Source organism: Haemaphysalis longicornis, unplaced genomic scaffold (genome assembly GCF_048455015.1).
Source record: "Haemaphysalis longicornis isolate Haplotype H1 unplaced genomic scaffold, Haemaphysalis longicornis Haplotype H1 scaffold_3, whole genome shotgun sequence".
NCBI lineage: Eukaryota > Metazoa > Arthropoda > Arachnida > Ixodida > Ixodidae > Haemaphysalis > Haemaphysalis longicornis.
In genome coordinates this window covers 55,843,817-55,870,037 of record NW_027526335.1, presented here as the reverse complement: position 1 = coordinate 55,870,037, position 26,221 = coordinate 55,843,817, and the positions used below count along the sequence as shown (strand labels likewise).

At 48.8% G+C, this 26,221-nt stretch overlaps 1 protein-coding gene across 1 annotated transcript in view; it reads left to right on the top strand.

Annotated features, from left to right (window-relative positions):
- The window catches only part of Gogo (thrombospondin-1 like protein golden goal), a 99,499-nt gene that overhangs the window by 7,662 nt on the left and 65,616 nt on the right, over positions 1–26,221 (top strand). The window contains exon 2 of the mRNA XM_077703183.1: positions 20,035–20,571. Coding sequence (XP_077559309.1) covers positions 20,337–20,571 — 235 coding nt within the window. The 5' untranslated portion in view covers positions 20,035–20,336. The remainder of the gene's footprint in view (positions 1–20,034; positions 20,572–26,221) is intronic.

The following is a 26,221-nucleotide window of genomic DNA, read 5'->3' as shown; positions in this document are numbered from 1 at the left end:
TTTCTGTGTGATCTTTCAAACGCCAAGAATTTCTTCAAAGTTGTCAGCTGCTACTTGCGACGTTGCGGGGTTTGTGGGCTGCTTGTTTTCTTCTTGTTACGCTTTCTCTCGATCGCTCTCATGATCTCACTCAAATGCTTTTGATGTAACTTTCAAGCGATCTGTCTCACTGGCTCTTACGCCATATTTCAAACCGCGTGCATGTTGCGAGTGCGTCGTCAACATTCAAGGGCGTTTTCCAGGAGAAAATTCGTTAAGAAGCCCGCCTTCGTGATTTGAATTCTTAGAAAATACTCGTAAATGCGAGGTGGGAAACAGCTGCGGGCTGCTCTGGCCTATCAAAATAGTTACAAAGTTCGGCTTCTATTGGTCATAGTTTAGGCACCGTTTATTGTAAAGAAAATCTTTCTTTTGTTCATTTATAGGCCCCTGCGTGCAGCCTCATCGGCTCTCTGATCTCCTACACCCCAATGTCCATGGAGCCACTGAAATGTTACGCTATGGCCAGCAACGTACGCGAGATGGTGAAAGTACTTTACTTCGCGCTGGATGTGGTCGTGGATGCTGAAGCAGGTAGCACGTCGCAGGATTTGTAGGGCCGCCTTTGAGTCTGTGAAAATGGTTTCTAGAATTCTATGATTCTCCATCGTCTCCGCGGAAAGTCCTGGATGCGTTATTTGGCTATCTTGACGATATTGGCGTTGCTGAGACTTTATCGCCCCCCTTACGCGGGCAGTCCTCGCTACATACCATGTCCCTATATGTGACCACATCTCTTTTTTTTTCTCTTTTCACCTACTACTCCCCTTTTTACTACTCATCTATTTTTCCCCATTCCCCTTCCTGCAGAGTAGCATGTTGACGTAGGCATGTTGGCAAACCTTTCTGCATTTCCTTCCTTAATAAATAGCTTCTCTCTCTCTCTCTCTCTCTCTCTCTCTCTCTCTCTCTCTCTCTCTCTCTCTCTCTCTCTCTCTCTCTCTCTCTCTCTCTCTCTCTCTCTCTCTCTCTCTCTCTCTCTCTCTCTCTCTCTCTCTCTCTCTCTCGGCTTCTCTACATTCCCGCAGTACGCAACCTAGCCTTTGCATGTGCGAGCTGGTATTCTTTGTTTTCCCCGCGATCTGCGCGTGACGCATCTTGAGTTCAGTTTTGCTGAGTAGTGAGTGGTCTGTGCAACGAACGCTTCCGAATATCGACCAAGATGTTCCGCCCAAAGCAGTGCAAATCTCTGACGTTGGAGGGAAAAGTCGCGTTAATCAAGGAATTTTTTTCCCTGCGAATTTTTGTGCCTTTACTACGGTACCTCTCTCGTGCAGTGGAGCTTTTCATGGCAGCTCTGGCTTTTCTTTTGCAGTGACCTGGGCAAACATTTTAGGCGTTTTGCTTAACTCGAAATACCGCTTATCTCGAAATTTTTCCCGGTTTTTACTACTTCGAGTTAACGAGGGATTACTGAATATATTAATACAGTAATACCTCGTTAACTCGAACTCGCATATCTCGAAAAATCGGCTAAGTCGAAATTTTCCGCGGCACCGAACATTTTCCTATACGTCCCATGTAGATTTTTTCCTTTATCTCGAAGTATTTTTGGGTCGGATTGCGGATAACTCGAAATCTTGACTGGGAGTGGAACGAAAATTCCGCCGCCGGACCATTTCACAAGATTCGCGCGATGCTGCCACGCCTGAAGACCGTCCATTTTTTTTCTTATTTAGCCGCGCCTGCCATACGTCGGTGCTTTCCGCGAACGCGAAGTGCGCGAAGTCTCAGCCCAGCGACATATCAACTTTTTCAAGCAACCCTGTGGCACGTCATGTGACACATGCGCTGAGGCTAGGAGAGGCCCCCAGCCATGGAGGAAAGAAAAGCTTAGGAGAGGCCCTGACGTCACACCCAGCGCAGCCGGAAACGCCATTTCTGTAAGTCGAATGGCGGACCATTGGCCCTCCATGCCATTGGCGGACTCTTTTTGCCTCTCTCTCTCGGTGCACCTTCTCCGCCTCCTCCGTCCTGTATCGCCTCTCTTGTCGTCTGCATCTGCCAGCGCCGAGCCGGCGGAAATCAGCTGATAGGCAGGTAGAAGGCCGTTTTGCAGCGCGTGACTGTGAACCTAAACGTGCGGTTGCACTGTTACACGTCTTCAGTGTGGCCGCAGCAGGTTTGCGAAGCGGCTCGCTCTAACAATGCCGCAATGCTCGGTGCCAGGCTGCAAGTCGCGATCGGTACCCAAGGAATTGGGCGTCACTTTCCACCGGTTAGTGCATCATTCCGCTGACAAGTATTGCTGTACATTGGTGTGCATTCATCCTTTGTTTGCAATCGCCGCCGTTTATAGGTTCCCAAGCGATGGAGAACGCCGCAAACAGTGGGCGAACGCCGTGCGGCTACCGGAGTGGAAAGTGCCCAAGTTTGCGTTGCAGTTTCACTGGCAATCCCAGAGATGACTAGTCAATTAAACGGCCGTTCTATATATATAGGTAAGCGTACTTCATGAAGATTTCACGCTAAAAAATTGTGGAATGTTTTTACCGTTGTTCGCGTGCCTTCGATAGAATTTTTTGCGAAGGAGGAGGAGGAGGAGCAGGAGGAGGAGGCAAAACGTTTTATTGAGTAAAAAAAAAATGAGAGGGTGGGTGGCGTCAATAAACTTTTTTTCGCCAAGTTTCAACTTGTCCCAGTGTCAATAAATTCAAGGTGATATCAGTTGAAAACGTTCATACACTAACCTCGCAGTATGAAGCGTTGAAAAGCGAAATCCAGAGCGAGACCACAAAAAGATCCAGATTCCAGATCCAGCACTCTTCCAGTCAACAGACGGACACCTACTAAGGTAATAGGACGATGGAATTATATCAACTGGGAATCTACCTTGTAACAGTTGCAAAAGCACTGCCGCGCATTGCCGGCCTAGCAAACTATATATTGCAGCGGCGATAACCAAACAATTGAGTTGCGAATCGTTCGGTTGCAAGTCGCCTACGTACTGCACACCGTGTATCACTTCCCGAAAATCTACCAGACGGGTGTCCGCGCGTACGACGGGACGGCGCGTTCATGATATCTGCACTTCAATAGGCGCGTCGTGATCGCGACCGGAGCAATAGCTTGACGCGGTACAAGGTGCACTTGCAAGTAGAAATTAAATGACATATTCACATCGGCGCAGCTGTCGCAACTCGCAGCATTCTTTTCGAGTTCCGCAAGACCACAGCGCAGCAAAGCGAAGCAGCAATCTTCGCAATCGGACGACAAGGCAGGCACTGCCTTTCCTCCATGACTGGCGAACGGCGGGCGGGCTGTTGCTAGGACGCCGTTGCTAACGCGACTTCCAATGGCCGCCGAAAACACGTGACTTCCTCCACACTTTTGCCAATGCGCGGGGATAGCTGGGGGCCTCTCCTAAGCTTTTTTTTCCTCCATGCCCCCAGCTATCCCCGCGCATTGGCAAAAGTGTGGAGGAAGTCACGTGTTTTCGGCGGCCATTGGAAGTCGCGTTAGCAACGGCGTCCTAGCAACAGCCCGCCCGCCGTTCGCCAGTCATGGAGGAAAGGCAGCGCCTGCCTTGTCGTCCGATTGGGAAGATTGCTGCTTCGCTTTGCTGCGCTGTGGTCTTGCGGAACTCGAAAAGGATGCTGCGAGTTGCGACAGCTGCGCCGATGTGAATATGTCATTTAATTTCTACTTGCAAGTGCACCTTGTACCGCGTCAAGCTTTTGCTCCGGTCGCGATCACGACGCGCCTATTGAAGTGCAGATATCGTGAACGCGCCGTCCCGTCCTACGCGCGGACACCTGTCAGGTAGATTTTCGGGAAGTGATACACGGTGTGCAGTACGTAGGCGACTTGCAACCGAACGATTCGCAACTCAATTTTTTGGTTATCGCCGCTGCAATATATAGTTTGCTAGGCCGGCAATGCGCGGCAGTGTCTTTGCCACTGTTACAAGGTAGATTCCCAGTTGATATAATTCCATCGTCCTATTACCTTAGTAGGTGTCCGTCTGTTGACTGGAAGAGTGCTGGATCTGGAATCTGGATCTTTTTGTGGTGTCGCTCTGGATTTCGCTTTTCAACGCTTCATATACTGCGAGGTTAGTGTATGAACGTTTTCAACTGATATCACCTTGAATTTATTGACACTGAGACAAGTTGAAACTTGGCGAAAAAAAGTTTATTGACGCCACCCACCCTCTCATTTTTTTTTTACTCAATAAAACGTTTTGCCTCCTCCTCCTCCTCCTCCTCCTTCGCAAAACATTCTATCGAAGGCACGCGAACAACGGTAAAAAACATTCCACAATTTTTTAGCGTGAAATCTTCATGAAGTACTGCTTACCTATATATATAGAACGACCGTTTAATTGACTAGTCATCTCTGGGATTGCCAGTGAAACTGCAACGCAAACTTGGGCACTTTCCAGTCCGGTAGCCGCACGGCGTTCGCCCACTGTTTGCGGCGTTCTCCATCGCTTGGGAACCTATAAACGGCGGCGATTGCAAACAAAGGATGAATGCGCACCAATGTACAGCAATACTTGTCAGCGGAATGATGCACTAACCGGTGGAATGTGACGCCCAATTCCTTGGGTACCGATCGCGACTTGCAGCCTGGCACCGAGCATTGCGGCATTGTTAGAGCGAGCTGCTTCGCAAACCTGCTGCGGCCACACTGAAGACGTGTAACAGTGTAACCGCGCGTTTAGGTTCACGGTCACGCGCTGCAAAACGGCCTTCTACCTGCCTATCAGCTGATTTCCGCCGGCTCGGCGCTGGCAGATGCAGACGACAAGAGAGGCGATACAGGACGGAGGAGGCGGAGAAGGTGCACCGAGAGAGAGAGGCAAAAAGCGTCCGCCAATGGCATGGAGGGCCAATGGTTTGCCATTCGACTTACAGAAATGGCGTTTCCGGCTGCGCTGGGTGTGACGTCAGGGCCTCTCCTAAGCTTTTCTTTCCTCCATGGCTGAGCCGGAAGGCCCGCTGCTACAGTGAACTAGCCCACGCTTGGCGTAGTTTGTCTCGTTCGCTTTGTGCAGTGCACATGATTTTCCCTGAGGTGTGATTTCCGTTCATCTGCGCAAACCGAGCGGTACGGATTTTTCGCTGACTGTGAGGAGCGGCAACTTAGCGTGAGTGCGGCAAGCATGGCGTCAAAGCAGTGCAAGTCGCTAACGCTAGAAAAAAAGTTGCCCTAATTAAGGAAAACGAGCATTAAGCAGTTTTTCTCTGCTAAATAAAATGGCAGGGCGGCAATACCCAGCCGGTTAAAGTCGCTTGTATGTTATTTTTTTTCTCTTTTAAACCTGCACGAGAAGAAAGATTAGAAACTGCTGCTGAAGAGCCGGTAAGTAGTAGTGATTTTTCTGAAGAGCGCTCATTTTTCCCGGTGATTAGCGCAACTTTGCTTATCTCGAAAATCCGTTTATCTCGAAATTTTCCCTGGTTTTTACGACTTCGAGTTAACGAGGTATTACTGTACAGTTATGTTAGTTACACCAGTATGATAGCTTATGTAATCTATGTAATAAAATATAAGTTATGTAGATTTATAATACCCATTGAGGATAACTAGTAGTTATGTATAACATTATTAGTTACATAAAATGCCGTATATAACTTTCATAGCGGTTATATAGCACACGGCGAGACACAGTTTAAGATAATATTCGCCTTATGCGCAGACAAAATCGGCAGGTGACCGTGTCAGTAGGTAGAAATAAATTAAAAATATCCCAGGCCATCTTCACTAACGTGAAACCTGGGGAGGGGCGCAGCAAGCAGTATGTAGATGTATTCTTGGCGCCTTGGCGTTTTTGCCAACGGAGATGAAACCGTTGGGTGCTAGAGGTATACAACTTTGCTGTAAAAATCTCTTGAATTTGAAGCACGAAGCTCTCTAGCGCGAGACGTTAACGAGTGTCGCAGTGTTTTTTTAGTACGCGTTTTAGTGTTTTAGTCCCGGTGATTTTTTTTAGTACGCGTTACGTTCCAGCACGAGGCGTAAACGAGTTTCCCGGTGTTTTAGTTTCGTGACTACATGAGACGACGATTACGACGACGACATGAGAAGCCAACAGCCCCAGCCCCTAAGGGGCTTTGCCCCTAAAAGAATGCAGGACACCACTGCACCGTTCAACTGCATGTAATGACATGACACAATTACCGTACGTGCATGTGCTTCAAGGCCAAACCAAAAAAGGAAAGAAAAGAAAAGGTACGAAAATTCAAATTCGGCGTTTTACCTGCCGTTTTTAGGGCGCGTCGTAAATAAGAGGACCGGACAAACTTTTAGCTCGCATGTGTATCTTTGACTCGCTCGGAAATATCAGCAGTGGGCGTCTCCCTATCTCTCCCACTACAAACCACGGCTGCCAAAGGCGTGGGTCGAACCCTCGCCAGCCAGCTGATTTAAGACGACCCATAAAAGTGGCACAAACAGAAAGTGGGGCAACCTCCTTGACACACGAAACTATCGGACGCTGGACGTTAAGTCGCCCAACAATCTTTCTACGCTGTCCCGCCCGCACTTGCGCCATCTTTACGAGTGGCGTTTATTTGCCAAGCGCACATCTGGTTCCGCTTTGAACACAGAGTGACCCGCTCGGTATCAGTCGTGGTCTGCGATAGTTCGCATCATCGACTTGTCGGCTCGCGCTCTTTCTTGCACGACGTGAACGATTCGACGCGGTCTCTGTATAAGCCCTCAGATTACCGCACCTTAGAATGCACCCGCCGGCTCTCTGATATGTCTTCCTATAGGCTTTCTATCCGTGTGGTGATCCCCGCTTTCACGTTCACGGTAGATTACCTACCCGCCAACGAACCATCGGCGTCGGCGGAGCAGAAACTGGCCCCAGAGCCGCGTTGAAACCGGGGTGTGCGAGGTGGGGAACGGAGGAGCCCAGCTGGGGCGTGCGAGCTCAGGTTGCCACCGGGTGCGGGCAGGAACGCACACATTGCGGAACGCTGAGGGCTCCCGGCGACGTATACGGAGATGAAGAGATACCGGACCTACTGGGGTGGCTATTACGCACGGAGGGTAGCCGGTTTTGGCACCAGTCGCCGCGAGGTGCATACCGCGATTTTGATTTGCGGGATAATGATGCGGTGCGTCACATTAGCGCGGACGGAAGCTTTTTATCGCCCCTTTTTGTGTGCGTGCTCGAAATTGCAGTTCGCGCGTATCTGTAAATGAGCAGTTCGCGTATCCGTCTCCGGTGTTTTACGGCCTAAGGGGTCCAGCAGTGACTCGCGGGCAGCACCAACCTTGCTGAGTGATTTAGTTTGTTCATTATGCCCTAAGATATTCACTGCTGCCGCCATCCTCAACTAGGACAGGGGTGCTCCTTTTTTTCTACTTTTTAACCCGTAGGCTGCAACTCTGACGAGTGAAGTAAGCTTTCTTGTTTTTTTCATCTCAAGGTAGAGAAACTGACCTTTATTTGAGCGGAAGGTCAAGGACCGATGCGGGAACATGACGTATTGGGAGAGGAGGGGTTGAGTCAGTCTGTTTTGTAAGGGAAGGTGTCAGCCATAACTAAACCACCCGTGCCAGGCCACTCTTAACAGAAAAGAGTGCTATATAATTCAGCAATGGTTTCTCCATTCATCATAATCTATTTCATTTGGCGTCAATTGGGGTACAGCTCCAAGTTTTGAGCGATCCTTGTATAGAGCAGAAGGAATATTTTTCACAGCAACAGCTGCTTTAACTGGGATGAAAGTCTTGGTCCATATAAAAACGAAAATGGCGAAAACGCATGTTCGTGTAGAATGTATCAGAGGTAGAGTGAGAAACAAAGGACTCATGAACACGGCAATGTGTGATATGACGCAAGGTATATAATTTAATAAAGTATAATTAATGACAATAATGCGGTAGGATCAATGGAGGCAGGAAATCGGTTTAAAAAAAAGTAGCTTCGAAATCTGAATGTTAAAGTCCGTGTTCAGTTTCTAATTGTTTCCTTTTGTTAACCTGCCATCTTTGTCGAACCACGACCATCGGAAACTGTGGGTGCCCCAAAAGCTCCGTTCTTTTGTGTATTTCAAAGACAGGCGCACCATCTATATTCCGCCATTTTCTTCAAACTTTCACTTAATGCGAGCTCTTTCCCAGTACCTACTTTAAGCGTAAAATCTTTTCTTTAAGCGCTGCCTTCCTGGATTATTCATGGGCCCGCAATGACGATTTTATCGCTTCGTTCGTTACGCACCAAAAATTTAAATTTGCGTGAAACAGGAACAGAGTTTTCTAAATATTTCTGAATGGCAGAATCTCCAGAATCGTCAATGGCTGTATCAGTGCCCAATGGTTCGATTCCTGACACACATTTCGCATATATCCTGCTTACCTGTACAAACGCCGAAGTAAACTTTTCAAATCGATTGTTTTGTAAACATACGGGACATCTACAGTATTTCCAAGCGTCCTAAATTCGTACGAGTACGTCGAGTTAGTGGGCGTTCCTTGCATCGTTGCACTATGTACTGCCGTCCTGGCATTTTCATGTATAGTCGCCCTCGTATCATCTGGTCTGACTGTGTGATGAATGCAACTGCAAAAAAATAAAAATAAAACAAAAGCAAGATCAGTGCTTAAGCGGAGACTCTGGCTTTATATCGTGGGTATATAAAATAGGCTCAGTTCACTTTACCCTCGTCGTAGCATGTACACGCTTTATATTGCAACTTCGGCTGAATAGTCAAGTTATCAGATGAGGAGCTTGCAGCACTTCATATCGTTTTATAGAAATAATTTCTAAGCCTTCTTTATTTTAATTACTATATAACTTCGCCGCACAGCGTATCTGCACATGACACGTGCATTTGTAATCTTTTTTACCCTCTAAATTTTGGAATTCTTTTTTTTCACACACTGCGTGTTCCTACATATGTACAACCTCCAAGGGCCGTGTAATTACGGATGCAAGTGCTAAACGAAAAAGTGGTAGGAAAGAAAAAAATGGCCGCGTATCTGCTCCTTTCGTTGCAAATGCCGTCAAAAGACGATAGTCTTTATCGGCTTTTGCGAAGTAAATGCCTCCCTTCGCTTTCCCGCTCACCTCTCATGTTCTTCCTCTTGCGTCGCGCTCCTCCCAAGGTAAGGACGCCAAAGGTTTGCTCAAAGCATTTTAAATTTCCCGCGTTCCACTGCTCCAAACCGGGTGTCTCGATGCGAACGCTGCCGTACGGCGAAGACGCGCGTTAATCGAGGAGCCCTACTTCAACGTTTATAGAACCGCGTTTCCCCACTCCACGTGCGTTGCAAGCAGAACGTGGAACCTATCTAGTGGAACCTTGCGTAACTGTTGCCGGTTGATTTCTTAAAATGGCGCCAGAAGCTACAGTGGCGCGGGCGACAGCAGGCGACGGCGGAGTAAATTATTTTTCTGCAGTTGATGAAGTATTTAATTTCGCAAAAGTCAAGCATGTTTGATTTCTTTATAAAGGAACACTGCATATATCACTTCTTTATTGATTTGTTGTCTCATATTTGCGTAATGTCTTGTTCTCCTTCAACAATGTTGACAAGTATGAACATTACACCGGACATAGACGGGTAGATTTAGCTGTGACTATATAAGACTATTGCGCAGGCATTGTTTTGCTTTGGCCGGGTGGCTGAATCGAGTCACAGACAGACAGACGGACAGACAGACAGACAGACATAGACAGACCAAAATTTCTGGGTTTAAGTAGCCCAAGAAAGACTATCGTCTTTAAAAAACAGTTGCACCTTCTCCCCTTATAACGCGAACCTGAATCTTGATGAATCTCCTTTGCGCAATCACGTCATCACGAAAGAACAATGGGTGCTACGAACAGGCAGGAAAAGGCGATCAAAGCACGACGTCTGTGCCTTTTCTCGTGCTGAACCATTATAACCAACTGGCGAAAGCTTTTACTCTCCTGTCAACAAACGCACGCGCGCGCTCAAGCAACTGCACTGGCACAGGCAATCGTGAGCAGAAAAGCGCCCCTGTCGTAGGCAAATTATTCCTGACTGCTTCCTTTTACACCGAACCAACGCCGTTCAAGCTCGCGTCCCCTTAGTCCCTCGCTGCTGCCTTCAGTAGCCGCGGAGAAAGCGTATGAATTGACGGCAGCATAAGCGGCGTACTCTCCGGCTTATCGCATCAGAAATAACGAGCTTCGACTTCGGCTTCCAGCGGGAGTGAACTCGGTCGGAAGACGCGGGGGGCCGGTTTGTGTGCTTCGCGCTCGTAAAGAAAAGAAAGATGCCCTGTCGAGGAAAGAGAAGGGAGAGGAAGAACTGTCCTCCCTCCAAACTCCCATCCACGCCTGCATATGCAAGCTTGGTTATGTTGACTTGTTTTTGTTCTTGCAGTCACTCGTTTGTTTCTTTGCCGTGAAAGAGGGGAGAAAAAAGATGGAGGGAAGATTAAACACGGGGCAGAACCGGACCGAGAGTCGGGGGGTGGGAACAGAGGGGTCGGGGGGTTCCGTTGAATTATAAATTTCGAATTCCCCGCCGCCGCAGCCACCGTTGCTGCTGCGGCACTTGCAGATCCTCGTTCGGTTAACACCCACCCCAGCAAGCACGAGCAGCCGATGTAACGCCCCCTATCACTTGCTGATGCTCATCTCTTGCCAGAACTTGCCGACCGCCGCCGATGTAGGTGGGGAGGCTTGGGGTGGGTTTCGCTTTGGCTAAAGTTAGTTTACAGGAGCACTACCGGCATAAAAAGTCTTATGGTGCTCACGTCTTTTCATCTTGGGCCTTTGAGGGGCGAGAAAAATGGGCGGCAATCCTGTTGATGCCGATGTTGCGAGGCATTTTGTTCTCTGGGTTGGGGTGGACCTGCGTTATCTCGGCTCATTCGTTTCAGGCAGATGACGGCAACAAATTTTGCGTATGGGAGGTAGTGTGCGTATGGGAGGTAGTGGAGGGTGGTATTGTTTGTTTGTTTCAAGGCTTTGCACACGTGTGGGTGGTTAAATAGTTTTTGTGTTTACAGTAGCCGACCAATTTTTCGGACCCGGTGGGGAGCAAAAAATAGTCCGAATAAGAGAGCAGTCCGAAAATTCCGCGAGTCGCCAAAATCAACTTTATTTCGTTTAAATAGGACAGAAGATTTCGCGAATGGTTCTGCGCCTTAAATTCCTCCTTCGTGTCAGGCCGTCTTCTTGCATCATCTCTGCAAGCGTCACGTTTTCTTCGTAAGCATTGGACAACGACGCCGCAGTGTTGGCATTGTCTTCCGTTGACGGTTGCGGGCGGTCGGGAGTGTCTTCGTCGGAGACTGAGTTGCTTTGCGGTAGCGCGGTCACTTGGCGCACGATCCTTCCGCCCGTTAGCTTCGCGCTCAACACTGTGTTGCTGTCCACGGAGGTCAAAGTTTGTTTCACCGGGGGCGTGAATCCAATCCCCATCCAATCCAAAGTTAGTCCTGTGGCCTAGAATACAATATGGCGTCGTCCTGGGGTTGCACCGTGGCTCGATCACGGGAAAGTTTGTCCGAAAAATCGAACTTTCGGCTTTATTTTCTCCAAAATATTCGTTGTTCATATACATTACTCCTATGAAACCACTGGCGGTTCCTCGGTGAAATCCGGAATATCCAGTAAGTCTGAATTTTCGGGGTCTGAAAAAACGGTCGACTACTGTATCGGTGATCCGTTCGAGAAACCATTATTCGCTTGTTTTAGTCAAGCAATGACGGCACCGTCCTTCAGATACCTGCGCATGACTTATTTTATCGTGCCAAACAAGTGCTGTGAACCATTGGTTCTTGATTCTACCTCCAGTTGGTGGGGATCACATGCAATGGACGGACTGGAGACGGAAGCAGATGCTTAAATGTTTAGAATTATAGGGGAAGAGCTGTGTTTTATTCAACATTCTGAATGTATTCATGCAGGATGGCCCATGGGGGGGGGGGGGGGGGGCAGCTCAAGAACGGCGTTCTGGAAATATTCTTCGTTTCTTTCCCTTGCTTTCAAAGGCTTTTGAAAGCTGAGACAGAAGCGTTGAGCTTACGGTATGCGTGCGTTTGTCAAGTCGTAGCATTGGCCACCGTTTAGAAATGAAAGAACGAACGAACACCAGCGGCATTTCGCCTTGCTTAGATTTAAATACAACAAGCAGCACTTGAATCGACGTTAAAAGAGCTCCGCCACCCTCCCTTTCGCCTCATGTCCCTCCTTCCTTCCCCTTCCTTCTCGTTTTTTACTGAGGTTCCCCACTGGAAGACGCATTCGTTGCAGAGTGCCCCCAACAAGTTTTTTTTTGTTGTTGTTGCTGCTTTTTAGACGATGGTGAACTACGCAATCAGTTTTGTTACTGTTCGACTACTTTTTGTTGAAATCTTTTTGTCTTCTATTAGTGAGTTTTAAAAAAGGCCCCACTACTACGACAACACGCTTTTGCGGGAGCCTTAGTATAGGCTTCCTCTAGGTGTCGGGACGTCGTCTGCTCCCGTGTTAGTTTTATGATGGATCGGCAGTCTTGTTCTGTCTCTGTCGACCGCCGCAAACACTGAAAGGCAGAAACTCATCGCTCACCGTACGAAGCTAACTACATCGTTTCTTAGCAGCTGAGACGGGCTCTTACTCGACTTTGGGTTTTTATTTTGTTTGCGCTCTTTTCAAAATTCGCGAAGCGGGCTGTCTTTAGGAAAACTCGTTTACGCGCCGCGCATTCGTTGTCGATCATGGCGTGTCGCATGGCAGGTGTGGCTACCGTTGTATTATTCTTTAATTGCGTACATGGGTAGGTAACAAAGCGTGAAACCAATTTCAGCGCAGAGTCAGACTGAGACGGCAGTATAAATACAGACACCCGAATAAAAATACAATCATGCTCCCACAACGCGTCTCCGTTCGCGAACAGCCGAAGCATCGCCGTGGGCGCTCTGTTTAACACTACTCGGAATCTGTTGCTCGGAGGAATTACGTGTTCGCGAACTACAATCTTTATCCTGCGCTGGACTTACCGCTGTGTTATCTCTACTCACGCCAAACCTGCACGAGCTTACACGACAACCTGTCGTACACGTCCCTGTTTTATAGCTGCCCTCCCGAAGATCCCTCCTGCCAGACAGTATACCTGGCAGACCGAGGTGCGTGCAGTTTCGTGAGGCAACGTACCGTAGTCACGCACAGAGCAACCAGCGGCTCTTTTGAAGATACTATTTGTTTCTTTTTTATCATTTTATCTTCCTTTTCTCTTTACCAATCCCCTCGAGACTCGAGGTCTTGACAGCTGGCTGCCGGCGAGGTATTTCTGTGCTTCGGGGGACGGGAGACGGGGCAGCTCAAGCGTGTTTGCGGAATTGAGAATAGAAAAATGTGTGTGGGTAGGTACGAGGCGAGAGAGGGGGAAGAAGGGGGGGGGGGGGGTTGTGGAGGTTGGGTGGTGGGGCGGTTCCCAGGGACGGCCCTTTTCGCGCTTCGGTGGACCAGCCTGGGCAGACCACTCTCTAACTTGGCGATTGTCTCCTCACCGGCGTTCCGGGGGCTAATCGAAGGCCGCCGCTCGCTAGCGTTGCCTTCTAGAGCGTGCAAAATTAAAAACTTGGAACGGAATTAAGCCACGGGGAAGAGGAACTTTAGAAACGAAGAGACAAAGAATAAATGTGCGCTTGATTTTACGGCGAGGCCATCAGAGTTTCTAACGTCTCTGAGGCTAATGACGCCGTTCCTTTTAATTACGCCGCCAACTCTGACCTGTTGTTATTACGGAGCGGCACGCACTTATTAAACTGGCGGAATTTTCAGTCCCTGTCGCAATTTTCTTGGCATTTGGGCGTTTCCCGTCGCTGCCCTTGAACGAAGGAGGCGGATAGGGGAGGGGGGAGACCTCATTACGTGGCCACTTTGAAATCATAAGCTGTAGTTAAGTGCACACTGTTTCTCAAAATGCGTGAGTTCGATGTCTTTATAAGACAGCAAACTTGGTCACCGCTACCACCCGCAAGTTTGTTCCTTGTTAATGATACCTGCGACAGTTTCAAGGGTACTGCACCTATGGCGTGCTCCCAGAGCCCATGACGTGCAAGACTGCAGGGAACCTGCGGTTCCCTGCGGTACCCACTTTGAAGATTGCTTTACTCGATCTCCCGCTCTGAATATAGTTGTTTGGGCGCGTGATGATACTCCCACTTTTTTTAACGTTTTCCATTCCGTCAAGCAAATCTTCTCTGGAGTGACCATTCTCCTTTTCGTGTTCCACGATTACTTTTTTGCCGCATGTAATTGTTTCGTACGATCTTTGCAACGCCTCCACCGTTATGCTACGTCGCTCAGACAGTTGACCTGTCACTTTTATTTGTTTTGTTGTTGTCGTTGTTGTTGTTTTGAATCGAAGCAGAGCCGAGTACACCCGTACAAGGGGTGACAATTTTCGCTTTCCGGGTGCTAGTTAAGACTTATGCCCAAGTCGCACACATTCATTAACTACGCGGTCAGTGCAAGGGCGGCTAACACCACCTTTTCGGCTCCTCAATATGTTCCTTTGTATTAACACCGGTTGCCGAAGACAAACACGAGTTCAGCTCTTGTTTGACTAGCTCCGTTTTAAAATGCAGAGAAAGACGAGCTGCCTTCGCCCCGCTAGCTACAGTAGAAATCGCGTCCTCGCTCTTCCTCCGAGCAAGGGGGTGGTCCTTACCCTCCGGTCACCAACCCTCAAGCTCCCTTCACGGAGCTGCCCGTATGTTCCGCGGCATCCACACAATAATATATCGGTGTCGTTGGTTGTATGTGAATAGTGCAAATTACCGCTAACTGAACTGCCCGCGGCGGGTGGCGGGTTCAAGCACCTCGGTCATTAATTAACACGCCGCCGCGGCGCCATTTTCTTTCACTCGCCATCGCCTCACGCTGCATGCGGAACACACTGAATCATTCTTTCGTTACCCAATTCGCGCCCAACCAGAAGGGTAACTACATATTTGGAGTTTTGCGATGCTGACAGAGGAGGGAGAGTTGCGTAGCGCGCTGGTAACATAGCAGCAAAGAAGGGTGAGGTGGAATACGGGCGAGGGTCTCTTGTCCTCTCCGCTGATGGGTCGGGGTGTCGGCGGCTGCCTGCCAGCCGTCCGCCCCCTTTTCGAAAGAGGGCGACCGTCCGGCGGGGCGGCGTCGGCACCAGTCGACAGCCCTGGCTGTGTTTGCCTTCTCGCCGCTACTGCTGCTGACTCATGCGCCCATTGCGGCCATTTTGAACTGAGCTATCCACGCAACTAGAATATCGTCACGGTCCCCATGTACGAGGCGCGAGGGTGCCCGATACAGCGCGGGACAGGAGTGAGAAATAGCAGCGGACTCGTTTGAAGTGTTTTGTTAGGTACGCATGGGGCTTGGCTGAGGCTTTGCTTCGTTTTCTTGCACATATTGGATTACTGATCCAGAAAATTAGAAAAATAAAACTGGCACTAACGTCGCGTGGATACTGCTTTTACTGTTTCCATCTACCAGGCCCGAAAGACATAAAATGTGGCATGAACTCTGCGACCAGGTAGGTATTTTTGTTACAGATCATCTGTGTACATTTGCTTAGCAGCAATATGTTCAGCATTTCCTCCCAGGCTTGGTCATCTCTGGACGCCGTTATCGTGGTTATTTTAGGCCACTGAGCTCCCATGCACGCATGCAGTATAAGTTTTATATCATTGCCCTTAAGATTTCAAGCAATATCGCTTATTTACCCATTTCACATTTTCCTCTTCGCGAGTCCACTCTAGGTTTAAGTAAGCTTTCCAAAAAAATCCTCGCAAAAACTACCGGGTCTCTGTCCAATCAAAGCCGCCCAGATGTGACACGAAGAATAAAAAATAGTGAAAAAGGGTCCTGCAGCCCCAGTCTCAACAGTATGTCGACACGCGATTTCAACAAGCACGAAATATACCAAGAGGCAACATATAAACTGGCACGATGGTTTCTGCTAAAATGCTCCAAAAATTCGAAATGTACAGACAGACAGAGGGAGAAGAGAGAGCAGATGCTCGTCATACAACTCGGTTCACTCAAAATCGAACTGCAACTCAACCTTCCGGCTGCATTCCTGTGCACGCAAGGAAAAGCCGGGCGACAAGAGCTGCTCTTCCATCGACGTCAAGTAGGGATCCGCCTCTCGGCGTGTACACGATGCATTGTATGCGACTTCCTCACACGCCAGGGGCCTCGCGGAAGAGGGAGACTTGAAAAGAAGTTGCTTAGCCTTTGTGGACGCCCATCGCAGTCTGCGCGTAAAAGCCTTTCTCCTCTTTTTTTTTTCTTTTTTTTTTCTGCTTGTGGACGTCGTTCTTACCTTGTGTCACGCGAGGGACTCCGGGAATTCCTGGGGAAGTTGCGCACAAAAGCTCCGCTGTATTCAGAACGGTTCTCCCGAAGCACTCCTGTATTTTCTTTTCTCGCGGGCTTTTTTCTTCCTTGTTTCCCCTATCTTTTCCCCAGAGAAGGTAGAACGGCACCTGTGTTTGAACGCTCTTTCAACTCGCTCGACGTTGAGCTTTCTTCAAGAGGTTCGCCAAACGTCCTTGATACGTTTTTCAGAGTATACGAAGCTAAACATTTCTTTTTTTGCCTCGTGTGTGGACCTGTCCGCGCGCCGAAGATCTTCGTCTTTCTTTTCAAACGTACTGAAGCGCCTGTCATGACTAGACTCTCCTCAAGCCGAACATCTAAAAAAAGAAGGTTCCTGCTGAGAGTATATAGCCAAGCAAATCCCGAGCACTTGCAATGAGTAGCTGCATCGATTTTTTTTTTTTCATGCGCGCATCGCAACTCAAGAACACGGATTGTTCGCAAGGAACCTACCATGAAACAGTTCTGTTCCGTCTTTTTTTGTTGCAAAGCAGCGGCTTCCTCGGCGCAGGCAGATGCCAAGTATATAAAAGCAGTTCCGGTATGGTATCATGGTTTCTATTCCAGAACAGTCCCGTGGCTTCTGCGTCTCTTAAGATTGCAAGTTCAGCATCAGCTCAAATGGGCTCTGAATTTTCAATAATAGTACTTTCGGCAAAACTCGGCTTACTTACATTGCGCGGTTTTTGTATTTCCTTACGGACGATTGGTCTCATTATATTTAATGGCTCTGCGAAAATTCCTTATTCAGAGGTAAAGGGAGGGTAGGAGGGGGAGGACGACTAAACTTTATGAAGGTCCTTCAGGTAAATATTGAATTAAACTAATCTAAATTAAATTAAAATTAAAATAATCAGGCTTGACCTGATTTAAAATTTGTGGGAATTCAAAAATTAGGATAGGATTAAAAAAACTAACAGCAAAAAATTTTTGCGCTGTTTCGAGTGGCGCAAAGCAAATTTCGGGTACAGTTGCGTATGAGCGGCGGCTGTATGCACTTTTTATTACCGACTTCCAAGTGTGTCTTCCGATTCGCCTTCGTGCAGAAGCTATCTGTCACTGACCAATGTGCACATCGTCGCGAAGATGTTAAAGGTTACGTCGTTAAAGAGTGGACCGCTGTCCATAGGTAGCGATAGATTCAAGCCTCCTCGATGAAGGGGAAGGAAGTGGGACTACGAACTGAATATCACGACTACATTGCGGGGAAACAAAGACAACATTCGAAAATACAAGTGCAAAGGGCGACGTGACACCTCTTATTTATCACCACCACCACCACCGCCATCATCATCATCATCCGCCTATCTACGCCCACTGCAGGGCAAAGGCCTCTCCCATTAATCTCAAATTACCCCGGTCCTGATTGATAGTAGGGTTTAACCGAACCCGCGTCCTCGTGCGCGTGACACCTCTGAGAATATATAAAAAAAAAAACTACTTCAACGAAGAGCTATGATGACAAGAGTATATGATGACCCTCCCGACGCGGTCACGGAATCAGTGTGCGTCGTCGTGGCGGCGAAATCGGTGCAGCCTCCCTGGTGATGCTCTCAGGGCCGGTATTTTACGCAGCAGCCGGTTTGGCCAATGTTTCCAGCACCGCAGGGCATGGACGTAGAAAGATCTACGAAGTCTTTCACGCGGTGAGCACGTCCCTTGGTGTAACGGGGCGATGGAAGCCGTGCTGGGGAGCTCTTCCCCCCTCACGGAAATCCCGGGGACGGGGACTGAGTCCGTTCAAAAGCGCTGCAGTTCACGGTTGTTGAGCCGTACGGTGTGCGACCACGAGCGTGTGCCCACCAGTTTCTGCAGTTCCTACAAAATACGGAGAGCAAACAATATTTTTGGGAACTTGTGGGCGTGTGGCTGTGCAGCCGAAGAAATCCAGGTTGGATACGCCAGCCTCATTTGTGGGGCATCTGCTTTTTCCGGCCCTGTATTCCAAGCACGTACCAACCGCCCTAAGTAGGAATTAAACTATCATAATTAACATAATCGTTAAGCAATCGAAAAAAGTAAGCGAAGACTTAAGGACGGAAAAGTAACACGATACGAGCAGCTAGGTCAAGAACATTTTAGTAAGAAGGCTGGCCTTTAACGATGACTTGCTCCTGCCTTGAAGGTCTGAATTATTATACATGATATAATGTTTTGTTAATTCAACGTTTTTGTAGTGCACCTCGGCCTTTTTGCAAAATTATGAACCTAGCATCCCTATACCACTTTCTCATTACCATAGTTGGACTTGATTCTTTTTAGATGCGGCGCATCTCTTGCTCTGAGGCATGTCCCTCCTGCGTCGTCGGCGTCCGTCCGCACGCCACCTGCGCATGCGCGACTCTCCTCCGTTCGTCTCTCCCACAGCTGTGCGCAACACTCTCACTCCGGCGCATTAGCATAACGACAGCTGGCGCGCTTGGTTGGCGCGCGCTTCGCTGCGTTAACGCTGCGTTAACAGCTGTTCCGGTGCGCATGTGCGCGCATGCGCGACTCTCTCCCGCGGTCTCCTCTCCTTCAAGCGCTGTGAATATAAAGCGGGTATCGCTCCGTGGCGGTTCAGTCAGCGCTCGCTCTCGTTCTTCTCGAACATCGACGATGAAACCAAGATTCGACCACTGCTGCGGCAACCGCTCACTGTGCACTTTACTGACCATAAAGTCATCATTCTTAAATGTAATAAAGAGCTGGGTGGTGGTCGCTAAAACACGTGTACTCTCTCAGTTTGCGTATGCATGCGCCGCATCACACCAGGGTTCCTTTGCGGGAAGATGGGGGCACTTTTTTCATAGGTATAAACGGTAGCTGATTGTGCGAAGACCGCGCATAATGGCGGGGGATGGACAAGCGATAAAAATAGGGAAATGGAGCTGGTCCTTGTTGGAGTTCCTCACCCTAAGTTTTCTTTTTCGCTCTATATTCGCATTTGTTGCAGATGACTCACGAAGGCCATATATATTTACCGTAGGGCATAAGATTGATTGATTGATTGATTGATTGATTGATTGATTGATTGATTGATTGATTGATTGATTGATTGATTGATTGATTGATTGATTGATTGATTGATTGATTGATTGATTGATTGATTGATTGTAGGGTTTAACGCGCCGACGCAATGCCGGCGATGTGCGCCGTAGTGGAAGGCTCCGGATTAATTTTGACCACCTGGGGATCTTTGACGTGCGCCGAAATCTCGTGCACACGTGCGTTTTTGCTTTTCGCCTTCATCGGAAAAGCGGCCGCCGCGGCCGGTAATCGAACCCGTGTCCTTTTGCTCAGTAGCACAATGCCTTAGCCACTGAGCCGCCGCGGCTCGTCATAATATTCCTTCCGTGAAAGTGCGCACTTTCCTTTTAGTACCAGACTCCAAGACCAGTGATCGTTTCGAGGAACCGGCTATGCATCGCTTATAAGCGGGACAGACAGCAGGGAAGTCAGAAGTCTTCAGAAGACGTCTATTACGGTCTTTCGCAATTTTTTTGGACGTCCGCGGCAACTGAAAAATTGTGAAAATAAAAACCACAATCATATCAGTTATAGTTATCACTGAAGCGGCTGAACACATAGCACATCGTTTTCCTCTGGTTTTCATAGCACCTTGCATGGATTAAAACCTTTATTCAAGTCGCATGTAAAATGAACGCCCCGTCACTTTCTTGCTACATACTCTTATCCCGATTTATTTTTTTCTCCTCAGCCCCCGGCCGGCCGCACGCGAGTTCGTCCCAGCCTCCGGCAAGGCCGGTTTTGTGTGCGCGGAGGACGTTGAGGGAGGATGCCCATGTGACGAGGGGAGGCTGCGGACAACAGCCCACTGCTCCCGGGCATCATCGGCAGGGCGGCCGCTGTCCGCCGAGCTGTAACTCTCGGGGAGGGTCCGCACCCCGCGGACTGACAGAGTCGAGGAGGAGGAGAAGTAGGAGGAGGAAGGGTGGTGTCCCGGCGGCTGCGGCGGCGGCGTTCGCCTGCTGACTGGGGTGGCCGGCCGGACTGCTGGGAATGAGCCGGGCTGCTCCTCGCGGCCACGGCCGGCTGCCCCGAGCATCCATCTCGAAGAAGAAGCGCGCTCCGTCGACGCTGCTGCCCGTGCTGTTGCTCCTGCTGAAGACGGCGCTGCTTCTCCGCTTCCCGTGCTGCCAGGCCGCGGCTGAAACCACGACGGTTCCGGCAGGAGACAACTCGTCTTCAACCGTTGCCGAAACGTCTTCTGTGCAGCACATGGAGGCCGCAACACGTGAGTGTTGGTTTTGTCAGTTGGCTGTATGTAGCACAGGAGGGTAAGCTTTAACCGGTTTTGGGAAGCAGCACATTAGCAGCATTGGTATGCTGGGGTAGGCAGATTAAAGATAGTTGAAATCGAGCAAGTTGCGGCTGCAGGAACAGCCGGAAAGTTAAATGTCGGATGTTTGTGTACACAAACGTAAACAAGGGCCGGCATTATTGAACGGGAGCAGAGGGTCTTGGCCGTTCAATTGCAGCGCATGGCTTGTCACACTGCTGTGGGTTGGTGCGCTTATTATGACGTAATTATGTGCCCGCATTGAATGCTATTGTTCATAGAATTTTGGTTAGATTTCCTTGCATACGCCTTTTTCAACGCGGGGTGTGTATTGATTGATTGATATGTGTTAAACGGTTGGTTGCTAGTGCAGTAACAATTCACTTTGAAAATCAATTCACTTTGAATTCACTTAACAATTCGCTTTGAAACAATTCATTTTTTTTTCCTGTTGAGTGAAACGTAATGCACCAAAAGTCATCATCATCAGCCAATGCATGTTATCTGCAGGACGTATGCATCTCCTGTAGACTGCATTGGATCCTATCGTTCGCTGTCGAAATCCATCCTTAGCAACACAGCATCTTGTGTTCAGAGGTGAAGCCGACTTTAAGAAGATCGAAGTAAGCTTGTTTGTTGCAAGCTGGCTTTCCCACAGTGCGTGTTGTACGGTGAAGCATGCACCTTTACGGGGAAGTATAGTTACAGCCCATTCTGTACTCCCCTCCACCGCTACCGCCCCTTTCCTGACTCTTACCCACCCCACACCGACATTGCGCAATGCCGCGCGATCTTCGGCGGCCACCTGTGAGGAGCACTAGAGCCTGTGCTGTGACTGACGTAGCCGCGCTATAGTGAAACATCATTGTCGATACCCACCAATCGTGCGTGTCGTTAGTCTGTAACGTAGAGATCGCGCCACTGTTCTTGTAATTTATCGCAAATCCGTAATATAGGTAAACACCAACATAGCAAATCCCACCAAGCGCCAGCCTCTCTAGACTTCCCTCTTCACAGAGGGGAAGGGCTCTGATTTTTCTTACATCCTTATTTGAGAAAGGATATTTTTTAATCTGAGTTGGCGCATCAATTTAAGACGTTCGTTTCGTATCCCTAATCGTTACTCATATCATTCTTCTTTCCATGGCTCGACCGAAGTTGTACTTTTTTAGGGTTTAGTAAGCGCGCAAGTTTCCAGGTCAGCACAGGATGTGCGGTACTTTCATTTATCGTTCTACTTATATGCATTCAAGAAAGCTAAAGGAAATGGTTAGCGTGCTCTCACATGTTTCTCCGTCCTGTCCTCCGATTTTCTCCCGTACCATTTCCTTTCTCTACGTACCTTTCCCCCCAATCTTTTCGTTTTCGCGTTGCCCGTTGCTTCTGTTCGCTCTTGCAGGGCAGTCGCTAATCCAGGCACGCACACACGCACGCACGCACGCACGCACGCACGCACGCACGCACGCACGCACGCACGCATGCACGCACGCATGCACGCACGCACGCACGCACGCACGCACACTTATGCAGGGGAGGACGGAAGATGAGAGATTTGCTTTGGAACAATTCAAGCGCCGATTGTAAACATTCTTCGCCTGGTAAAGCATCCTCAAGGCCAGAAGGAAAACGTCAAAACGGAGCGGAAGCGCGCCTGCCAAGCATTCCAACGCTCGGCGCGTGAATGATGCTCCGAATTCGTCGTCACGTTGTCCATGCGGCAAGCGTATAGACCAGCTGGGAAAGTGTCGCTAACTTTCCCGCGCAGCAATGTTCGCAGAAGCGGGGAATGGATTGCCGCTTAGAGGTGTTGTTTGTTGATTGGCGCTCGCTAATGACTGTAACGTGCTGTAATGCGCGTCTACCCACAATTTTTTGTCGCATATACTGCGTAGCGAGAGACCCGGGCCGAAGTATGCGGAAAATGGACAGTGGAGGCTGGGTGAGCACGGTAGATTTGCACGGGGTGAGGGGAAGCTTTGTGTGTATTTAAACATTAGGCGCCACGTGCGTGACTATAAATGCGTGTACTGGATCCAAGCGGTCCGGAAGAAGCAGAGGCAAAAGTGACGTTCCTTATCCAGTTGAGGGCGATGCCAAATGCGAGGACATAGGAGAAAGAGGCGGAGGTGGGAAAAAAAAAAAACAACTGCTGGCCCAAACTTGATCGTCGTCTTACGAAGTGAAAGGAGCCCTCATTCTAGTGTCCATGCTTTGCTGTCTCTTGGGTCCTCTCGAACAGTCTACGCCAGTCTTCCACGGCTAAGCTGGACAACACGGCTTCCTACTGGCGAAATTCCGTTCCCAGATTGGTACAAGCCAGGAACTTCCTGTACTGATCCAACGCCATCTACTGGTTTGCTTGGAAAGCTCAGCCTATTCTGATGAGAAACTGCTAAAAGAACTACGTTTTTTGGTCTCAATCGATTATGGAGAGTCGCGGGTTTTGACGCGAAAGCACCCCGGGTGGTTTAGCCTTGCTAGGCCTCGGCATGGCTTTTTTTTTTTTTTTCCAAAATCCGTGGTGAGGAGGAGGCAAAACGTTTTATTGAGCAAAAAAAGAAGAAGGTGGGTGGCGTCCTCAGTTCAGGAAGCCGCGCGCTTCCGCAGCCCGGGTGGCCCGGTTGATCAGGCATTGCTGCTCCTGCGGGTGCAGGCTGGCCAGTGCGCGTTCCCACCGCCCAGGAGATCTTTGGTTATAGGCATTTTCGCTGCGGAAGAAAAGCGCGGAGCCCTAAACTCTGGTGTTGTAGGATCTCAGGTTAGAGGGACGAGGATTGTACATCGTTCCCCCAGTGGTGGCGGAGCCCGGGGAGTCATAGTTCGGGCTAATGCATGTGCTGGTTACTTGGCGTAGCTCCCCGAAGTATAAATGAAGCCGTTCAACAGAGCATGCGCGCCTATACTCAAGCATGATTAAATTGTTTCAGAATTTACGATGTCAGTTCATAAATCCTTCACGTTTGGCACAGGGCATCGTCCACTGTCCAGGGGCCGAATTCTCTAAAACGACGGGGCGTCGCTTTGAAACGACGGGGTGGCGCCATTGAAATGCATGTGTTGTGGGGTTGTGGCCGTCGCTTTGAGGAAGGCGTGCTCCTAGTAAGAGCCGCAGAAAAGCATTGTGGCAAGGGCACGAAGCGACAAGTGAAACGATGCGGGGCGGTCGGCGTCGCTTCGTGCCCTTGCCACAATGCTTTTCTGCGGCTCTTACTAGGAGCACGCCTTCCTCCTCAAATCGACGGCCACAACCCCACAACACATGCATTTCAATGGCGCCACCCCGTCGTTTCAAAGCGACGCCCCGTCGTTTTAGAGAATTCGGCTCCAGGTCTGGAAAACGCATTTGTTATTTCTTTCTGAGCTCGTTTTAGTGTGCAGCACTGCTCAAAATTGTATTTTTACGCGATATGAATTCGAATTGTCCCGTGGTTTTTCGTGTCGAAGCTGAGAGCTCCATTAAGAGCAACAAGGCCTTCCGCAGAGAGCTACGGCTTAATAAATGCACTTGGAATTCTGTAATGTACGCCGAAAGCTATGCACGGGGTTAAAGTGAGGACACAATGAATTGCGATAAGTATGAGTCCAAAGGAAAACAAAATAAAGTTGCAGCGGGCACGTTCATGGAATAAAATCAACCATCCTGAATAGTTACGTGTTCCTGCACTTATTTTTTTGTTACACTGAGCTAACGGAGTAGCGTACAAGTATACATAATTGAAGAAAGTGGTTATCGCCGACCAAAGGCTTAGTTAAAAGGCTAAAAAGACGTTTCATAGCGTGTAAGTATGATTGAACGTTTAGTATAAAAAAGTTTAGTAATAATATTAGGTGTTAATAAGAAAAATAGATATATAAAATACCACATTAGTAAATGTAACGTGTCTGCGTAAATCAACAGCTATTACGTAGCCTCCCCCCCCCCCTTTTTTTTTTCTTTTTAAATCTTACAGCGACTCCCAGCGACCTCGCAGCGGTTGTCCCGGCGCTGTATACGAAGTTGTAAAGACAGACGCTTTGCTTCAAATCGTGCGAATTCTGTCCTGAAAGCAAACCTGACGGTCTTTCTCGCACTTGCTGATATTCTTCATTATCATGTACGTATAGGCAGACATTGCAAACGGCATAAAAAGGGGCTTCTGATTTCAATGTAAATTGGTGGGAGTGGCTTCCCTCCGGGCCACACAAAACAGAAACTGATACATTTGAATCCGCTAATTTACTTAAGCACGCCGCTTTTGAACCCGCTAACTCAAACAGACCGCTAATGCTTCTCTTCCCGGCGATGACGCGTGCCATAACTTAAATGGCACGTGTCCTGCGACCGTCCAACTCTACAAGCGGCCAATGGGAGCGCCATTAGTGCTCCGGTGCCGTACTGTGGCAACGACCCTGTCCGTAACTTTATAATGACTCGCTGGACAAGCGTGGATGCCCCGTCGGCGGATGTCCTTCCTGACTGCTTTCAGCGTGATTTTCCAGAGGTGCTCTCTTACCAGGCGGCAACCCTGTGCACGTGCGCGCAGAGGGCACTGACCGTTCTGCTCGGACGAATGCCGTTTCACGGCGAAGGGCGCAGCACGAACTGAATACGGCAACGCGTACCCCTGGTTTCTGACCGCCGGAACGGGTGTCACGTATCACTCCGCGTCGAAGACCGTACTTCTGTTTATGGGATCTGTAGATCACGCGAGGACGTCACGTAACACGTGTCTCACGGCGCAGTTAAAAAAAAGCAAGTAAAGTACTTTGCTGTTCAATGCCTCGCGCTGTAGAAAGCATAGGTTTAATTAGCCTAATATGGAAAAGAAGGCACTGTAGTTATGGGCTCACGGATCATCAATTACGAGGTAATTTTCTTTTTTTTTTCTTAACGCGGCATACACCCGTTTGCAGGACTTCATTTACTTTGAGGTGCCCATTCGTGCGTACTTAAATACCGAGCAAGATGTATATTTTGTTTCCTTTTGTCTATACTCACCCAGGCCACACGCGCACCCAGCATGTACAAGTGCCGTCAAAAGTAATTGGAACAGGGTCTCGTAAATTTACAGGAATTTCTTCTTCCGGAAATTGCCTGGCTGTATTGGTGTGCGTTTAGAGGAGTCACTCTCTAATAGAAAAAAGCTTCCTTTAAACAGGAAATGGCTGTCATAAAGCCAGTAAGACGAATATTTTGTGGTATTCACAAACCCTTGTTCCCATAACGTATGACGGCACCTGTACAAGCCTGTGCCGTACAAAATTAGGGCCATAAAAAGCGAAATAAAGCGCAAGCCGTCACTTTCACAAGAATACCTCATGCACATTGTCTTCGTCACCTAATTGAACAATGTTACGGTCCGATACAGAAATGCGCTTCGATCGCATATATGCTAATTTAAATCCAGGTGTGTTATATGGTTAACGTAATGTTAACGCCAACGTAAAGTTATCGTTAACCTCTATGTTAACGTAGAGTAGGCGGACTAAAGAAGGGCCCCTCCACCTCCCCTCTCTGCTTTTAATGCTAGTTTCCACCTATACTTTGTCTTTCACCATTGTTTGTCCCGACCCCTTACACAGTGTGTTTTGTATACTTATGTCAGTTGGCTGTCGTAAGGAGACG